Here is a 16,729-nt window from a genome sequence, read left to right on the forward strand (position 1 = left end):
TCTGTATTTATTATGATCTTTAATCACAGCTGACTTCAATCATTAATGTATTTTCTCACTGTGAAAATAAAGATAAAAGTTTAAAGTTTAGACCTTGTCAATGAAAAAAGAATACAGCTGCAATGAGCCACCAGTAAAGCTAAATCATGATGAAATATTTATCTAGGCCTAGTCAAATATTTATTTTAGTGATTCATACACAATTAAATAAAGAGATCTCTGAACTTCATCCATCTGATTTAGACTGATCAGTGTTTGAGCTCTTATTATATCATGCACTCTTACAGGGTTACACCGCTGTGATTTCTTTATCTTTTTTAATATTAATGCCAAGATAAAATCTGAAGATGGAGTCTATTTTTTCTGCTGCATGGTAAGACCTCCATAATTTTTGAAACCAATGGGAACCATTGTTTTCACAAATCCATTTAAAGTCACAGATGCATACTGCCACCTTCCATGTAATCCACCAGTTTGTGTTTTGTAATTGATTTCATGCTGACACAATCATTATATTTGTATCAAAGACTTTGCACTCTACCAGAAATGTGATGAATTCATTGTGCATCTCCAGTAAGACATTTTTCGCTCTTCTTAAAAATCAAACATCTTGGGTGGGTACATCAATGATGATCATACAGGTTTGTGATCATCATTCAGCTCAGATTGTTTCCAAATCTCCATATTTACATTTTGACCCCTTTTCATATAGATGAAATATGATATAGTGCCTATGATGACAGGATTAACTGAAAGATAAAAGAGAAATGTCTAATTTTACATTACTGCGTGGATGGCATTCTTCTAGTTTTGCTTCTTCGCCACCAGAAGTACATGAGTATGTTTGGAGAAACTGCAACTGGCCATTAATATCATTAGTAAAGGCATTGGTGTGCCAGTTCCAGGGAGGCCATTGCTAATGTAATTAGTTACACCTTCGCTGTTCCTGCTGTGACAAGACAAAATGTCTCCACAATTGATGTAGTGTGTAAGTGTGTAAGTGTGTTGTATTTTAGTGTTATGTCCGTTTTTACATTGTTTATTTGCTCTAAACGAAAGAAAACATATTTTTAAAATCTTTTGTGATTCTCATGTTTCGTCTGATATTAACTGCACTATTACTACAAAAAATTCTTCTTCAGTCAGTGAACCTGCAGGCTCTCATACCTTGTGAATACCAATATGCATTGTCTCACTGGAGTTATAAACTGTAGTGGTATTAATGACTTAGTGAAGAACATGTGTGAGGTATTTGTAGAAACAACTTTTGGATTTTAAAGAATTTAGTTGTCTAATTTAGTAACACCACCATAAGTCACAATTCAGCTTATTAAAAGACCACTTTAAGATTGCACAAGAAACATATAAATTAAACAGCAGAACAAATCTCATTAGATTCCACACAACAATGTGGCTATCATACCATGGAGGAATTATCACACCCCGTCCTCACCAGAAAAACAGCATTATTGGTCATCTGTGCAAGCAGCCTATAACGACCCATGTTTACGTTTATTGTTAGGCGGCGACCTCTGGTGGTCGTAGTAATTACGACGGGAGCAATATAAAGAGCGAGAAAGTCTGCGTGGGGAGGAGGTTGGGTTGACTTTCACCCAAGAGGCCGGGTTTTGTGTCCAGTTTAAAACCAAAATTCAGCTTGGTCTCCTCCTCTCAAAACCGGTAAAAAAAGTGTTTTTCTGACGCTGTTTAGCAGACAAAGGATGTCTGCTGCAAGCCAAGCTGCCGCTAACGTTTGCTCAGCTTGTTTCTCTGATAATTTAAGATCCAGGCGTCTGATGACTAAAATCCTTTATCTGGTTGAAATATATAGTTAAAAACTACCAAGATCTAAAAAGTGTATCGTAAAAATGTGTCTTAAAACTGGATAAAAAGCCAATTTATCACATCTTCTGTCAGACAACCACAATGCTGACACATGCGCAATGGGGATATGACGCCATTGACAGGCGACCAAATGAAACCCACCAGTACCTTGATTAAAATTACAGATTTCTTTAGATTTGAAAATAGTTGGAAACATTTGGGACAATGTAAGTACACAACTCAACAAAATGTATAACATAGGTCTAGTCGTTTTTACATATTTTAATATGGAAAAGTTACATATTATACCTTTAAGGTCCGGTATGCCTGTCGCTAGTACTTTCCAACATTCATATACAGTATCTCACAGAAGTGAGTAAACCCCTCACATTTTTGTAAATACTTTCTTTATATCTTTTCATGTGACAACACTGAAGAAATGACACTTTGCTACAATGTAAAGTAGTGGGTTGTTATTGTTACAAGGTCTCAGGTGTGAATGGGGAGCAGGTGTGTTAAATTTGGTGTTATCGCTCTCACTCTCTCATACTGGTCACTGGAAGTTCAACATGGCACCTCATGGCAAAGAACTCTCTGAGAATCTGAAAAAAAGAATTATTGCTCTACATAAAGATGGCGTAGGCTGTAAGAAGATTGCCAAGACCCTGAAACTGAGCTGCAGCACGGTGGCCAAGACCATACAGCGGTTCAACAGGACAGCTCAGCGTCATATCCAGAGGTTGTGTTTGGGAAATAGACGTATGAGTGCTGCCAGCATTGCTGCAGAGGTTAAAGGGGTGGGGGGTCAGCCTGTCAGTGCTCAGACCATACGCTGCACACTGCATCAAATTGGTCTGCATGGCTGTCGTCCCAGAAGGAAGCCACTTCTAAAGATGATGCACAAGAAAGCCCGCAAACAGTTTGCTGAAGACAAGCAGACTAAGGACATGGATTACTGGAACCATGTCCTGTGGTCTGATGAGACCAAGATAAACTTATTTGGTTCAGATGTTGTCAAGCGTGTGTGGCGGCAACCAGGTGAGGAGTGCAAACACAAGTGTGTCTTGCCTACAGTCAAGCATGGTGGTGGGAGTGTCATGGTCTGGGGCTGCATGAGTGCTGCCGGCACTGGGGAGCTACAGTTCATTGAGGGAACCATGAGTGCCAACATACTGAAGCAGAGCATGATCTCCTCCCTTCGGAGACTGGGCCGCAGGGCAGTATTCCAACGTGATAACGACCCCAAACACACCTCCAAGATGACCACTGCCTTACTAAAGAAGCCGAGGGTAAAGGTAATGGACTGGCCAAGCATGTCTCCAGACCTAAACCCTATTGAGCATCTGTGGGGCATCCTCAAACGGAAGGTGGAGGAGCACAAGGTCTCTAACATCCACCAGCTCCGTGATGTCATCATGGAGGAGTGGAAGAGGACTCCAGTGGCAACCTGTGAAGCTCTGGAGAGCGCCATGTCCAAGAGGGTAAAGGCAGTGCCAATTATGGTGGCCACACAAAATATTGACACTTTGGGCCCAATTTGGACATTTTCACTTAGGGGTGTGCTCACTTTTGTGGCCAGCAGTTTAGACATTAATGGCTGTGTGTTGTTATTTTGAGGAGACGGCAAATTTACACTGTTATACAAGCTGTACACTCACTACTTTTACATTGTAGCAAAGTGTCATTTCTTCAGTGTTGCCTGAAAAGATATAAAATAATTACAAAAATGTGAGGGGTGTACTCACTTCTGTGAGATTCTGTATGTCGTTTTGTGAGTCATTGGCAATCAACCTATTGTGTCATTTAGGTATGAGGATGTGTTGGAATATAAGTCACTACTAATGTAGCTGTTGTCACTCAGCAGGCTTCCTGGAATTACCTTGAATTGAGGAAGTGTTTCGTTAAACTTGTCAAAGAGGTTTTCTCATAAGTCTTGTTATTAAGGAAAGGTCTGCATATTTTTCTTTGTGCTTTGTCCCCAGTTGCGTGTTGCGATCCTGAAACATGACACTATATAGTAATCTTCCATCCATGGTGGCTGGATGCCTGTGCTGTGTTTTTTTGAGAGGAAACAATGCATGAGTTTGATTTTTACTTTGTATTATTATATTAATATTATTGTTTTCTTCTGATTGTGGCCCACTGCTGTTGTTCACCTGGGTTCAGCTTATATGTGATGAATAGAAGCTGTGAATGGTCCTGATGTTATATTTTTAGGTTTATGGAAATATATATTTTTTGGAATGTATTAAGATTTGATGGAAATTTTACTGACTTTCTGTACAATGGTGACACAGTTATGGTGATAAAAGGGTGAGGTGGAAAAATGTGTATGCTAATTTATTTGTATTTTATGCAAATTCCAAGTCCTGCATCCTTAAGTTTACTTAAAGCTGCATTCATCAATTTTTGGCCACTAGGAGGAAAAACATCAAAACAAGTAGACAGAAACACAGCTATCATCAAATACACAAAACATGCAAATTCTAACAATTATCAAGTCATTAAACAGTCATTTGGAGTTTATTTTCATTCATTCATTTTTTTAGACACCTGACAATTGCAAGTCTCTCCTTTTAGCTCTGTTTTGTCAACCAATTCCAGAGAAAAAAATATCTGGGCTCAACACTCTTCACCGACCACTCAACTTTGTCCGACTGTCATTTGGTGCTGGGTAAGTAGCATACTGTGGCTTTATCAGACTTTTTTTGTTGTAAATATATGTCAACAGGGGGTTGATGAGAGCTGCCAAAACAAGGCTAAAAAGCTCTGCCGAGCAGCAGCGGATGGTCATTATTTTTGATTTGGCACTATGAACGACCCCTGTGACAGATATTACAATTTTATTAAATTTAAAGCTTTTACTTTTATCTTAATTTACTTAAAGTGAGACTGTGTAACTTTTACTGAACAGCAGGCAGTGGGCACAAGTGGCAATTACAGGATAGTGGCACATTGAATTTTCCTAAATTTCCCAAGATTTTCTTGAGTCAGTTGTTTCAACGACGTCATAGGTGAACTGAATGAGCTAAAACATAGTGTAACAGTAGCACAAGTAGAGAAGAGTTATAAAATCAGGGAACTGACTGTAATGTCAGTTACACAACATTATCAAAGTTTGCTAACATTATCCATCAGCTACTGGTCATACCAGACCAAACCCAAAATAAACACACAGCAAGTTCATATGGCTAGTATGTTCATAAAAATGTCCTACTTAAATATTCACAGCAGCTTCACATACATTCACACTGGAAGTTCAATATTTTTCATAAATAAATTCATAAAAGATTGTTATGGCAGTTGGGGGCGCTACTGGAAACAGCAGCTGAATAAAGGAGATCAGACAGGAGTTTGTATGTCAAATGTTTGACATGTTTGGGAATTTCTTGGTGGGGCTGCGGTAGCACCCTAGCCCATGGGGTTACTATAAACAAACTTAATGCAACCTTATTATATATAGGGTGGGGCCCTATTTAAAGCTGCCCCTCCCTGTGTATATATACAGTGTGTCCAGAAATATTTTTTAATTGTTGTCAACAGATTTGCATTACTTATTTTCTCTACCTATATACTATTTTTTCTAGGTCGGAATGCATTCATTGTTTCTCTCTTTAGCTGGCTGAACTATTTACCTTAACAGCAGTAACACAAGAAACTGTTTCTTCCAAACAAATTCCAAAACCAATGGCCTTTAAGTTACATGCATCAGTATTCACCCCAACTTCTACTAAATATTGGTCCAAATATAGAGAAGTAAACGCATTGCTATGCTGTTACAGAATTTATATCGTGTGATTAGCTGAAATCAGATGAGACAGAACTGAGAGCATGCCACATTACAGCAGAAGGATTTCACAACATAGAATTCCAGGCATCTGGAGCTGAGGCAGATTAGCATAATTTTCATCCATTCATCTGTCTTGCAATAATAATGTCAGGTTTCTACATTCAAGTTTAATACATTGAACACATTATATCATGTTCTATGTTTTGATAATATCAGTGCCACACCCAAAAACTAGCAGGCTATATCGCAGACAGATGTCATAGTCCAATGAATACATGCTATTGTATTTTTCATTTTACTTTAACCAGAATATTTACTACAAACATTGTTGCCAGATTGGGCAGTTTTGATAATTTGGCTACTTTTTGTACCATTTGGGTGGTTTTTCCAGTGAAAAGATCCCCACCTCTCCTCCTAGAGGTATGATTGAGATTAACAGGCCACTGAGTTCAGTAGGCTGGACTCGACCCACAAGGACTAATAAAGGATGTGCTTGACTAATGTAATAAAAGACATTTCAGTTAATTGCAACTAGGATACAACTTTTTTCCTATTCAAATTATTCAGTCATAGCTCTGTGATAAAAGACTTGTATAAGCTTATGTCTGTTAAAATAAGTTATGACTTTTTCGGTTTAATGAATGTCATTTTTCATTATTGTGACAGCAATTTTGGGTTTGCCTAATTATACTAATTAAACAGAGGACTCAAGGTGTGTTTTATTTGGATTGAGAAAAAACTCCATTCCTAAAATGAAATAAAAGATTAGACTACTACTTGAACCGGCCAGGTTTGAGGTTCTGATTGGGCTATTTGGCCAAATATGACAACAGTGAATACAACATACAGTATTGAATCATGAATAAAAAACTTTCAGAAATAGGTTCTGTTGTTCAGCTTCGTAAGGAGTGCATATTTTTTCGAAATATGGATTTAAACAGAAACAATGAGCTCAATAAGATGCAATGTGTCTCAACCACTCAATTAGACAGCCATCAAAATCCTTTTCAAATTATTATTCTGTCATAGCTCTGTGATAAAATACTTGTAAAAGCTGTTTAATGAATGTTATCCAAGCACATGTTGGAGAAAATGTGCATTTATATATATATGGATGTCCAAAAACCCTGTTCTAACTGGAAATAATAATAATAAACTGGAAATAAAAAACTGGGCCACTTATGACAGTTGAAAAACTGCACAGCATTCCAACTCTAAAACAATGAACCTAAAAACACAACATCACCTTTATGCGAAGTGTCCCAACCACTTGGTAAAATCTTACATTTCCTGTTTCCACACTGATATTTACCATACTCAATATGTTCATGTGCCAGTGTTAACATACATGCCAAAAATTAATATATTAACATTATACTGCAATATTATAATGCATGCAATTTAAACAGTAAGGACTTTACTCTTCTGCAGTGTTTTCTGTGGAAAATTCTGTTATTCATATACTCATCATCTCCACACTGATGCATTTTATGGGCTCTCATTTGTCCTTGAATGATCGTAAACCCATAAATATTCGAATCTGACTTGTTTGAACAATACTCCTGTTACTTGGATATGATGAACACAAATTTCCACTGGTTTACTCATTATTCTGCCAATTTGTGCGGAGTATTCCAGTGAACCGTTTTTTGGCACATGCTCAAGAACAGGTTCAACCGGTCTGACGATAGAAATCTCAGCAGGAAGACGTTGGTGTAAACACCCCTTCTGTCAGTTGCTCACATTGTCACACAGATACTAGGGACCGGTGTGTGACTGACGTGACACGACATTAATAACTAGCTGCAGTGATTTCTAGTCTCTTATACTACACTCGAGGGAATACCAACCTGTACACAGCAATTGCTTGTTCTCTGATCATCAAGGCAATGAGATAATATGATCCATATTTATTCTCTTAATGGAAACACAGGTGAGGAACAATATTTCAGATAAAATCCAGAATAGAGTTGCTCTATGATTTTATTTAATTGATACTTTTCATGTTCTAGAATTGAAAATATTGTGCCTCGATTTACTGTATTATCATATTTACATCATTATATTCATGTGTTTAAAAAGCATTAATATGATGATTGTAACATAATAATAAATAATAAATAATAAAACTAAATTAAAGTAACATGAGAAAGTAACAAAAATTCTGAACTAAAACTGGGACAGGATCGACGCTGAGGCCAGTACAAACTTATGATTAAATTTTCATATATGGTCAAAAAACCTGGATGTGTTTGACAATCATCAGTCAAGATGAACAGTGAGACATTGTCACCAGAGTATCTCAGGTTTAGAGGAGTGTTTCGTCAAGTAGCGCTTTACATCATATTTCAGATTTTAGAGTGTGATGTGATCATTTTAAAATATCTAAATATTAAACATTGGTCTTGATGATCAGTTGAAACGTCATCTTTTCTGTTAATGTTCTTAGGCACACATGAATATGGCAAACAGAGAGATCCAAGAAGAGAAAACCAACGATGAGATCACAGAGAAACAATTCCTTGAAGATCTCCACCTTTTCATGAAAAAAAGAGATACACCCATTGAGAGAATCCCAAATCTGGGCTTCAAACAAAGTACTTATATATTGTATTTGAATGTGTTTTACTTGTTTTATGCACTAAGAAAGACCTGTATTATTTCAACATTTTATATCGAACAATTATATGGTATTATAAATATATATATTATTTATCTGCCTACTAATGTATATGGACATAAATTAGTAATTCTAATTGTAATTATAGTAATTCAGATTTTAAACGATTAGTCGAAAAATTGATTAGTTAATTGATGGAAAATAATCTGCAACTGTCTAATAATCTATCAACCATTTCATTTAAGCAAAAATGTTTCTCAAATGTGAGATTTAAATGTTTGTCTTTGTTTTATGTCATTGTAAATTGAATATCTTTGGGTTTTGGACTGTTCGTCAGACAAAACAAACTATTTGATGACTCCCAGGCCTTGGGACCTTGGGAAATCACTGTTTTCTGACATTTTATGGAACAAACAATCAGTCAGTTAATTGAGAATATAATCTGTAGATTAATCGATAATGAAAATTCTAATAGCCCTACATTCTAATAATGAAGTGTATTTGATTATGTATATTTTCCCTGTTTTTCAGTTGATCTCTTTGTGATGTTCCAGACGGTCAAAGACTTGGGTGGCTACCACCAGGTAACCAAATATTTCCAATTTACCATTATTATTATTATTATTATTATAAGTTGTATTGTTAACATTATTAACAGTATAATTATATTACATTTTTGATAACAATAAATTGTATTGTATTATTTATTTAGTCATTGTTGCTGTATTGTTGTTGTCAAAACTAATACTAACTCCAATACTACTTATGAGAGGCTGTAGACTGACTTCAAACACTATTATATATATTATATTGATAATGGCCAATCTTGATCATACAAAGGCCAATCTAGGGACTCACATTGCAAATTAACTTGGGCTATAAATGCTGTGGTATGTGGCATTGATTCATACTAAATACTTGTCCCTATACAAACAAACACAAAATAAAATAAATAAAATATCCTGCATCCTCCAGGTGACTGCTCAGCAGCTGTGGAAGCAAGTGTACAACATGCTTGGAGGAAACCCTCGAAGCACAAGTGCAGCAACCTGCACCCGCAGACACTATGAAAAGTAAGTTAAACAATGCATGTGAATTTGTCAGGCTGAGAGTGGGTGGTACGTTTTTGTAACGGTTTTATCTGATCGATTTGTGTAGGCTACTTCTGCCATACGAATGCCATGTAAAAGGCGTATTGATGAATATCTCGCCTCATCATCAGCCAAAGCAGTTCCACTATGCCAACTACAGCAAAGATGATGATGATGGCCAGAGACCAGCTAAACGCAGCCTGTTATCAATACCTCTACACCAGGTTGGTATTATTTTACACTCAAACAAGATAAGAAAGACGTAGCAAAGTTGCTCAACTGTTTTGCACTACTTACGTCTGCACAGACAGGCAAAAACACAAACTGATTGTGATTAAATAAATATTACAATAAATTGTAAATTATTGCATACTGAAGATCTGTTTGGGTTATAAAGTGCACATTAAATGTTATGATATTACGGAGTCCCCTAAAGGTCATGGCGAGAAATTTTTGAGGACTACTTTTGCATTCCCTGGCAATATGTTTTGCGTTCCCTCGCAAATAAATTTTCTTCTTCCATTCCTTCAGAACCATATGTCTATTTGTAATGGAAGGTAGTGTTGAGATTCTCAAGTTAATGCATTTTGCATTGTTTATGGACACCTCACCTTATATGATGTTCATTGCAAAAGAGTTATCAAATAGAACATTATCAAACTTCTGGGTAGGAGCTGTATGTATAAGGAACAACAATTATTGCTCCACACTTAAAGCAACAGGCCTTCTACCAAAACCTGTTTCAGCATTGAAGGTTACTTTAATTTGTTTTGTGCAAAGAACAGAGGACTCTCTGCAAGTGGTTCAATGCTGTCTGCTCTTTTTGTGACAGAACCACAGACTGTGTTTGCAGCATTTCAGTCACCTTCTTGTTTGTTGGTTTTTTTTAACTCATACAAATACAGCAGCTTTAGCTGAGGTAGTTTCAACTGCACATCTTTAATGCCTCTGGAGACATCCCCTTTTCCTCAGTGCAACCCCTCTGGGATACAATACAGTACAGAGTACAGTAACTGTTCACGAATGAAACCGACAGCATCCTGCAGATTATCGTACTACTTACTTCTGGAGAGACCTTTTCATGTAAGAATTTGTTTAAGTTTACTTTCACTAATTACATAACCATGCATGCCTATTGAGCAGTAGTACCATATCATCGTACCCCAGTTCAAAGTAAAATGCAATGAGCTGATATACTGTTGTGTTGTGCTAGTAGCAGCTGAGCAGAAATAGACATGGCTCAGAAGGAATGGAAGAAGAAAAGTATTGTGAGGTAACACAAAATTTATTGCAAGAGAACGCAAAATATTAGGAGGTAACGCAAAACATATTGACATGTTTAAAATTCTCACCATGACCTTTTGATTGATAATGTTATAATATTAAGATATATGTTTCTAAGCACCTTATTCTTGTGAATAATCTGGTTCTGATGTATCAAAAACTTTACAAAATTTGTCCACCAGCACCGGTGAAGTACAAAAATTGACAATTTTAAAAATGACAATTTAACTTCCTTGAGTCTCCACTGGTTGCCTGGCAACGGCTCCCAGCCAAGAAATAGTCCAGCACTTAACCCCCTGTAAACCACAGCTTACAGTACGGTTTTTGTACAAATTACTCACACAAGATATAATGTTTTCATCAATAAGCTTTAGAGGTGCTGGAAGATAGATTTTGTTTTCTTTGGACAGAGCCATGCTAGCTGTTTTCCCATTGCTTATGCTAAGCTAGGCTAAGTAGGTGCTGGTTTTAGCTTCACATTCAGCGTACAGACATGAGAATGGTATCAATCTTCTCATCTAACTCTTGACAAGAAAGCAGATAATAATATTCCCTTAAATGTCAAACTATTCCTTCAACCTCTGATGGACCACTTATCTTATCCAACAGAACCCTCATACCCTCCAGTCAGACCCACATGGGCATGTTTTCCCTCTGCCGCTCCACTACCCTCACCACTATCACCCAAGCCATGCAGTTCTGCCCCCCCATGTCCCTATCTCCTCCTCAGTGTTGACACCACATAGCCCCCTGCCCCCAGCCCCAGTTTTCTTTCTATCCATATTGTCTAAACTCAAGAGACAGGGTTAAGGAGCCACTGGAGCAGTTGCGCTACCTGGCAGAACAGTACAAGACCTCGTCTGGATTGACTGAGCCACTGAACCTTAGCGTTAAAGCATCAAAACGGGAAACCAACAGCAACCCTGCCTCATCGTTTGCCCCACCTTCATCCAGCAAGAACCCAAAGTTTTTGAATAAAGCCTCCCCTCTGTACACTCCTCATCAAGTAGTGAGAAATGAAGAATGTGAGAAACAAGATGGTGAGGCAGAGTTAGGAGACACACCATATTCATATGCTGGGAAGGCTAGGGAGGCATATGTTGTCGATGTCAATGCTATAACAGCCTCAAGCAGCCCCACATATGACTCTGCTCCGACACTGAGAACAGACGAAGGCGCTACCACAATGGCACAAAAACCCAGCTCTCCAAAAACAGGCTTTACAATCTGGCCAAAAGAAGAGAGAGAGGGGAGTCCAGAAGTAAAGGGGCTCAATCTCAGTCATATACTACCCAGCCTCCCTCGAGAGAATGGAGGCAAAATGGAAATTGAGATACCGCTGTCTATGTTTCATAACTGGCTCAGGCTGTGTGGGTCCTCAGCCACGATGCATGGAGCTAAGCAGCTACCTACTCTTTCTGCTCTGGAAGAACACTCTGGACAAAGGAATTGTTCTGACACAGACATCCTCCCCACCAACCTGACATTTCACATGAATCCCCAACACCACAGCTCAGCCGCTGAGGATCTAAGGCTGAGGCAGAGGAATTTGCCAAGCCCCACACCAACCACCCTGACATCTGCCAATCACCACAATACAAGCCAAAATCCTTTCACCAGCTACAAGCTTCTGCCTTCAGGTGGCATTCTGAAAAATGCAGCCAGCCAGGATGTCTATATGATGGATCAGGAGGATATTAATAAGTCATCCAGCTCCAAACCCCCAAATTGCTGGGATGGCTATGACAAAGACACACAGGCTCCCCGCATCCAAGTGAAAATTGACTCTAGTCCCCTCAGAGTTCAGCAAGACTTTGCAGCCTCTAAATCCAATAATGAAGACACCGTCCTGGGTGGGAAGGAGAAGTCAGAGATGGGTCCTTCAGCTGTGCTAATGGTGAATTCCAGCTCCGCTTCTCTGTTGCACCTCACCAATGAAGAGGTGATGAAGTTGAAGAAAATCATCTCGAGCTCATTATAATGATAAGCTCAGATAATTACACTGACACTCCAACACCACATTAAAGCTGACTCACATTACATTGCTCTTTCACACACTGTATCTTACTGATGTTCTCTGCTTGGCATATACTGAAAAATATTTTTGTAAAAAGTCAAATTAACGATCAGACTGGATTTATCCCTGGTAGATTCTCATTTAGTAATGTTCTGCTTTTAAATACACTATATTCACTTTATGAAAAGGACACACAAGCTGCCATCTTATCTCTCGACGCCCAGAATCTTCTATTCTCACTAATACAGACAAATCCCAACCTTTTGATCTGCAACGTGGCGTAAGGCACGGCGATCCCCTTTCTCCCCTTCTTTTTGATATTGCTTTAGAACCTCTTGCAATAGGAATCTGGAGTCATCCAGGTATCCATGGTGTAAAAATTTGGTAATGTTGGAAGCCTATACGAATTTATATGCTGACAATTTATTGATTTGTTTATCTGACCCAGTATTTCAGTTCCCAACCTCCTGAACTACATTACATTATTTAGTAAACTGTCAGGATATATAATTAACTAGGATAAAAGTGAATTCATGTCTCTGATTAATAATCTGACCCCTGCATTCTTGAAATTTCTGCCATTTAAATTAGTTACCACCCACTTTACCTACCTTGGACTTAAGAAACCCCACATTTTTTCTGAAATTGAATTTCTTGGATATGGTGGACAAACTAAAAGCTAACATCAGCAACTAGAAGTTGCTTCCTCTCTCACTGATTGGCCGTGTCAATGCTCTAAAAGGTTCTTGTACTTCTCCAAAACCTTCCAATCTATTTACCATTGTCTTTCATTAAACAACTGGATTCAGCTATCCTATGGTTTGTCTGGGCAAATAAACCCCCTTGCATTTCTAGAGCCCACTTACAGAAGAATGTAAACAGGGGTAGCCTCGACCTTCCTGTATTTAGGCATTATTTCTGGGCTGCAAATGTGAGGGCTCTCACTTTCTGGCAATGGGGTTCCCCTGGCAATGACTGGTCTGATGTCTCCCCACTCTGGTTAAAAATCAAATCCATGTCAGTTTCGGAAACCTCTCTTCCAGTGCTGCTCTTTTCCAGTTCACAGCCTTCCTACAATTTACTTGGTCATAACTTAATTCCCAGAAACTCCCTGAAGATTTTGAATCAAATAAAAAAAATTTTTGGACTGCCAAATGTCTCAGCACACATCCATATAGCACACAATCACTTGTTCAAACCAGAACTGATAGAGTGTTTCTGGAGTGGTGGGAGAGTGGGCCTGTGCTGTACTGGAAATTGTTATGTAGATAATAGATTTGCCTCTTTTCTTCAGCTCCAAACTAAATATCACCTTCCTCAACCACATTTTACCGCCACCTTCCAGTCAGGCATTTTGTATGGGAGTGTATCCCAGAATTCACAATCAAACCAAAGAGTCATATTTTTTATGATTTGCTTCTCTCACAGCCAAACTCTAAACATCTGATCTCGCGCTTTGTCACCACTTTTATGATACCAGTAAGTGCAGGTCATCTCAGGGAGGCCTGGGCCAAAGAATTGGGTCTTCCATTGTCAGATGAACTGTTGAATGAAGGCCTGTCCAGTATACAGAGCTGTCTTATCATTTCTAGATATAGATTAATTCAATTTAAAGTCTTACACAGACTGTATTACTCCAAAACTAAACTTAGTTAGGTATTTGAATCTGTTTCTCCCATCTGTGATAGATGTGGTACTGCCGAAGGATCACTATCACACTTATTCTGGCACTGTCCAGTACTAGGCAATTTCTGGTGAGACATATTTATTATCTGGTTTTCCAAACAATATGAAATAAACATTCAGCCAGATTGTAATTTGACAATATTTGGTTGCTCTGACAAGACAAGGGCCCTTCACTCCCATCAAAGGCAGCCTCTCAAGGCAGGCATGGTTGCAGCTAAAAAGTTTACATTACTAAACTGGAAGTCTCCATCGTCCCCATGTTTCAGGAGGAGGCTTAACAAAGTGCTTTCTATTGCTAAGATGGAACAGACTCGTTTTAGCAAATGGAAGGCACCAAACTGGAAGGCGTGGAAGCCGTTTTTGGCACTGCTTGATGAGACCTATCTGTATAACTCATGAGATCTGCTGCTATGTTGTGTCTTTATTCTATGCAAACCCTGCCTCATCCTGTATACTGACTGATATTCTGGCAGTCCCCCAGGCATGTTTTTTTTTCGAACCATGACCCTCCTAGCAGAAGGGGTAGTCTCCTGTTTTGCCAATATTGTTGTCGACTGGCAGTTTTGTACTGTTCTTGGGACTTCTGAATATAAATCTTTCTTATTTTGTGTAATGGTACTGGGTGCTTTATGTCTATTGTGTGTGTTTGTTTTTTGTTAAAAAGTCAAAAATAAAATAATCCTCCCAAAAAGGGTCAAATTAACAAAAATTATAATTTAATGAATAATAATACATTCACATCAGGAGCAGAGCTTATTTTAAGGAGAATGTGCACTGTTTCTTCTTCTGTACAGGAATATTACTTTTTAATTTTAACCTAATTATAATGTAAATTAAAATAAATAAAATAGAAGTTTCATGACTCATTTGTTGATTGGGTCATCCTGTTGTCTTCTTTCCACAGTACTAGGTACGTTTACATGAATCCATTCAAACAATTGGTTACTTTTTATCAAGCTTATCAGTCTTTCCCTTTTGAGACTTAATATGGTTGGAAAAGGCATAGCATAACCATTTCTGCATTTTTATGACTTCTCAGAAAAGAAAACTACACCTTGTACGGAGGTAGTGGCATCAAGCTATATTCAGGAGGAGGTGTGGTAATTATTTCTAGAACATCCGTGTGATTTTATTACATATACAGTATAAGAAAACACCAGAAGATCAGTTGAGTCAAAAGAAGATACTGTACATCAACTGCGCTTTAGTGAGCTTTGTTTTAATTTGTTTGTCATACATGCATGCTTAAAGGCTACATGTGCAGCCTACAATCATGTTATTGTTGTCGCTGTAATTATTATTGTCAGATTCAGTGCGTACTATATGAAACTATCAGGTGTGACAACATGGAAAAAGAACTGACACTCCCAACTGCAAATTTCTCATTAACATGACAAAGGTCCTGTCATAACTATTATGGTTCATTGTCCTGAAAATGTCTTTCATTTGAATAGGACTTTAAACCATTAACAGACTGAGCAATGTTGAATAAACCATCAGCTTACGAGCTAATTCAACTTTCTTCCTGGGTTTGTTTTGTTCACTTGTTTACCTGTTCTTTATCGCATTTAATGCATTACTGAGGTTTCAAAAAGCTAGGGAAAAAAATGATAGTGGTGATTGTGAGAAATCTAGTATGAACATGTTTAACCAAGTGTTTTACTGTTGTTTCTCAGCAGGTTATTGCTTAACTCAGAGACCTCATTGTTTGTGTGTGTATTCAATTTTTCAAATTTCCAGTGCTATTTGGTTATCAAAAACAAGAAACACTTGTCACTGAGTGGAATTTACTGGGCTCAGTACAGGCATCAGGCCTTTATTTATGGCAAATATTGCCTTGCAAAGCTGAAATAGTCAGACATTAACATTCAGTTGGAATTCATGCTCTTGAAAGACTGAGGTTCCAGTATGAGAACATTCTTTAACATCATTAAACACAGCAAGACCTGAATTATTGGCTCAATACAAGTTCAAAATAATATTACTGCAACTGAGTAATATTACCTGAAAATGTCTGTAGCACTTTATATATAGTACTGAGTTAAAAGTAAATGATGACTTTTAATTGCTTCATCTCGCTTTAAATCGCAGGGAAGTAGCTATGAGTGTGTCAGGTAAACCCCAGGAGGTTACATATACTGTATCAAGTCGGAATGGCTTCCAGGAGGTGAGGCCATAAGATGGTCAGCATCCATCATGTCAGCAGCACCCACTGGTGAACACTCCGAGGGGTGCTGTCAACTTAAATAAGGTTGTCCTCTAGGACTATTTGCCTCATGACTCAGCAGAGAGGTACAAGCAGGCCAAACTGCTTCTGTGGTTTCAGTGTGAAAATATAAAAGCCTGGCTGTCACAGAATGTAATATTTCAATTGATCACAAATGAAAATATAGGCCAGTTTTACTACATTATTGATG

General features: G+C 38.0%; 1 protein-coding gene across 1 annotated transcript; it reads left to right on the top strand.

Annotated features, from left to right (window-relative positions):
• Positions 1 to 332: 332 nt before the first annotated feature.
• arid6 (AT-rich interaction domain 6) lies at positions 333 to 15,834 on the top strand. Its single transcript, XM_044174587.1, is given in 8 exon segments — positions 333 to 373; positions 4,405 to 4,498; positions 8,064 to 8,211; positions 8,766 to 8,818; positions 9,210 to 9,307; positions 9,393 to 9,549; positions 11,219 to 11,406; positions 11,408 to 15,834. Coding segments are annotated over 8 exon segments (1,947 nt in total). The 5' UTR covers positions 333 to 347; the 3' UTR covers positions 12,591 to 15,834.
• The last annotated feature ends 895 nt before the right edge of the window (positions 15,835 to 16,729 follow it).

Source organism: Siniperca chuatsi, linkage group LG18 (assembly GCF_020085105.1).
Source record: "Siniperca chuatsi isolate FFG_IHB_CAS linkage group LG18, ASM2008510v1, whole genome shotgun sequence".
NCBI classification, from domain to species: Eukaryota; Metazoa; Chordata; class Actinopteri; order Centrarchiformes; family Sinipercidae; genus Siniperca; species Siniperca chuatsi.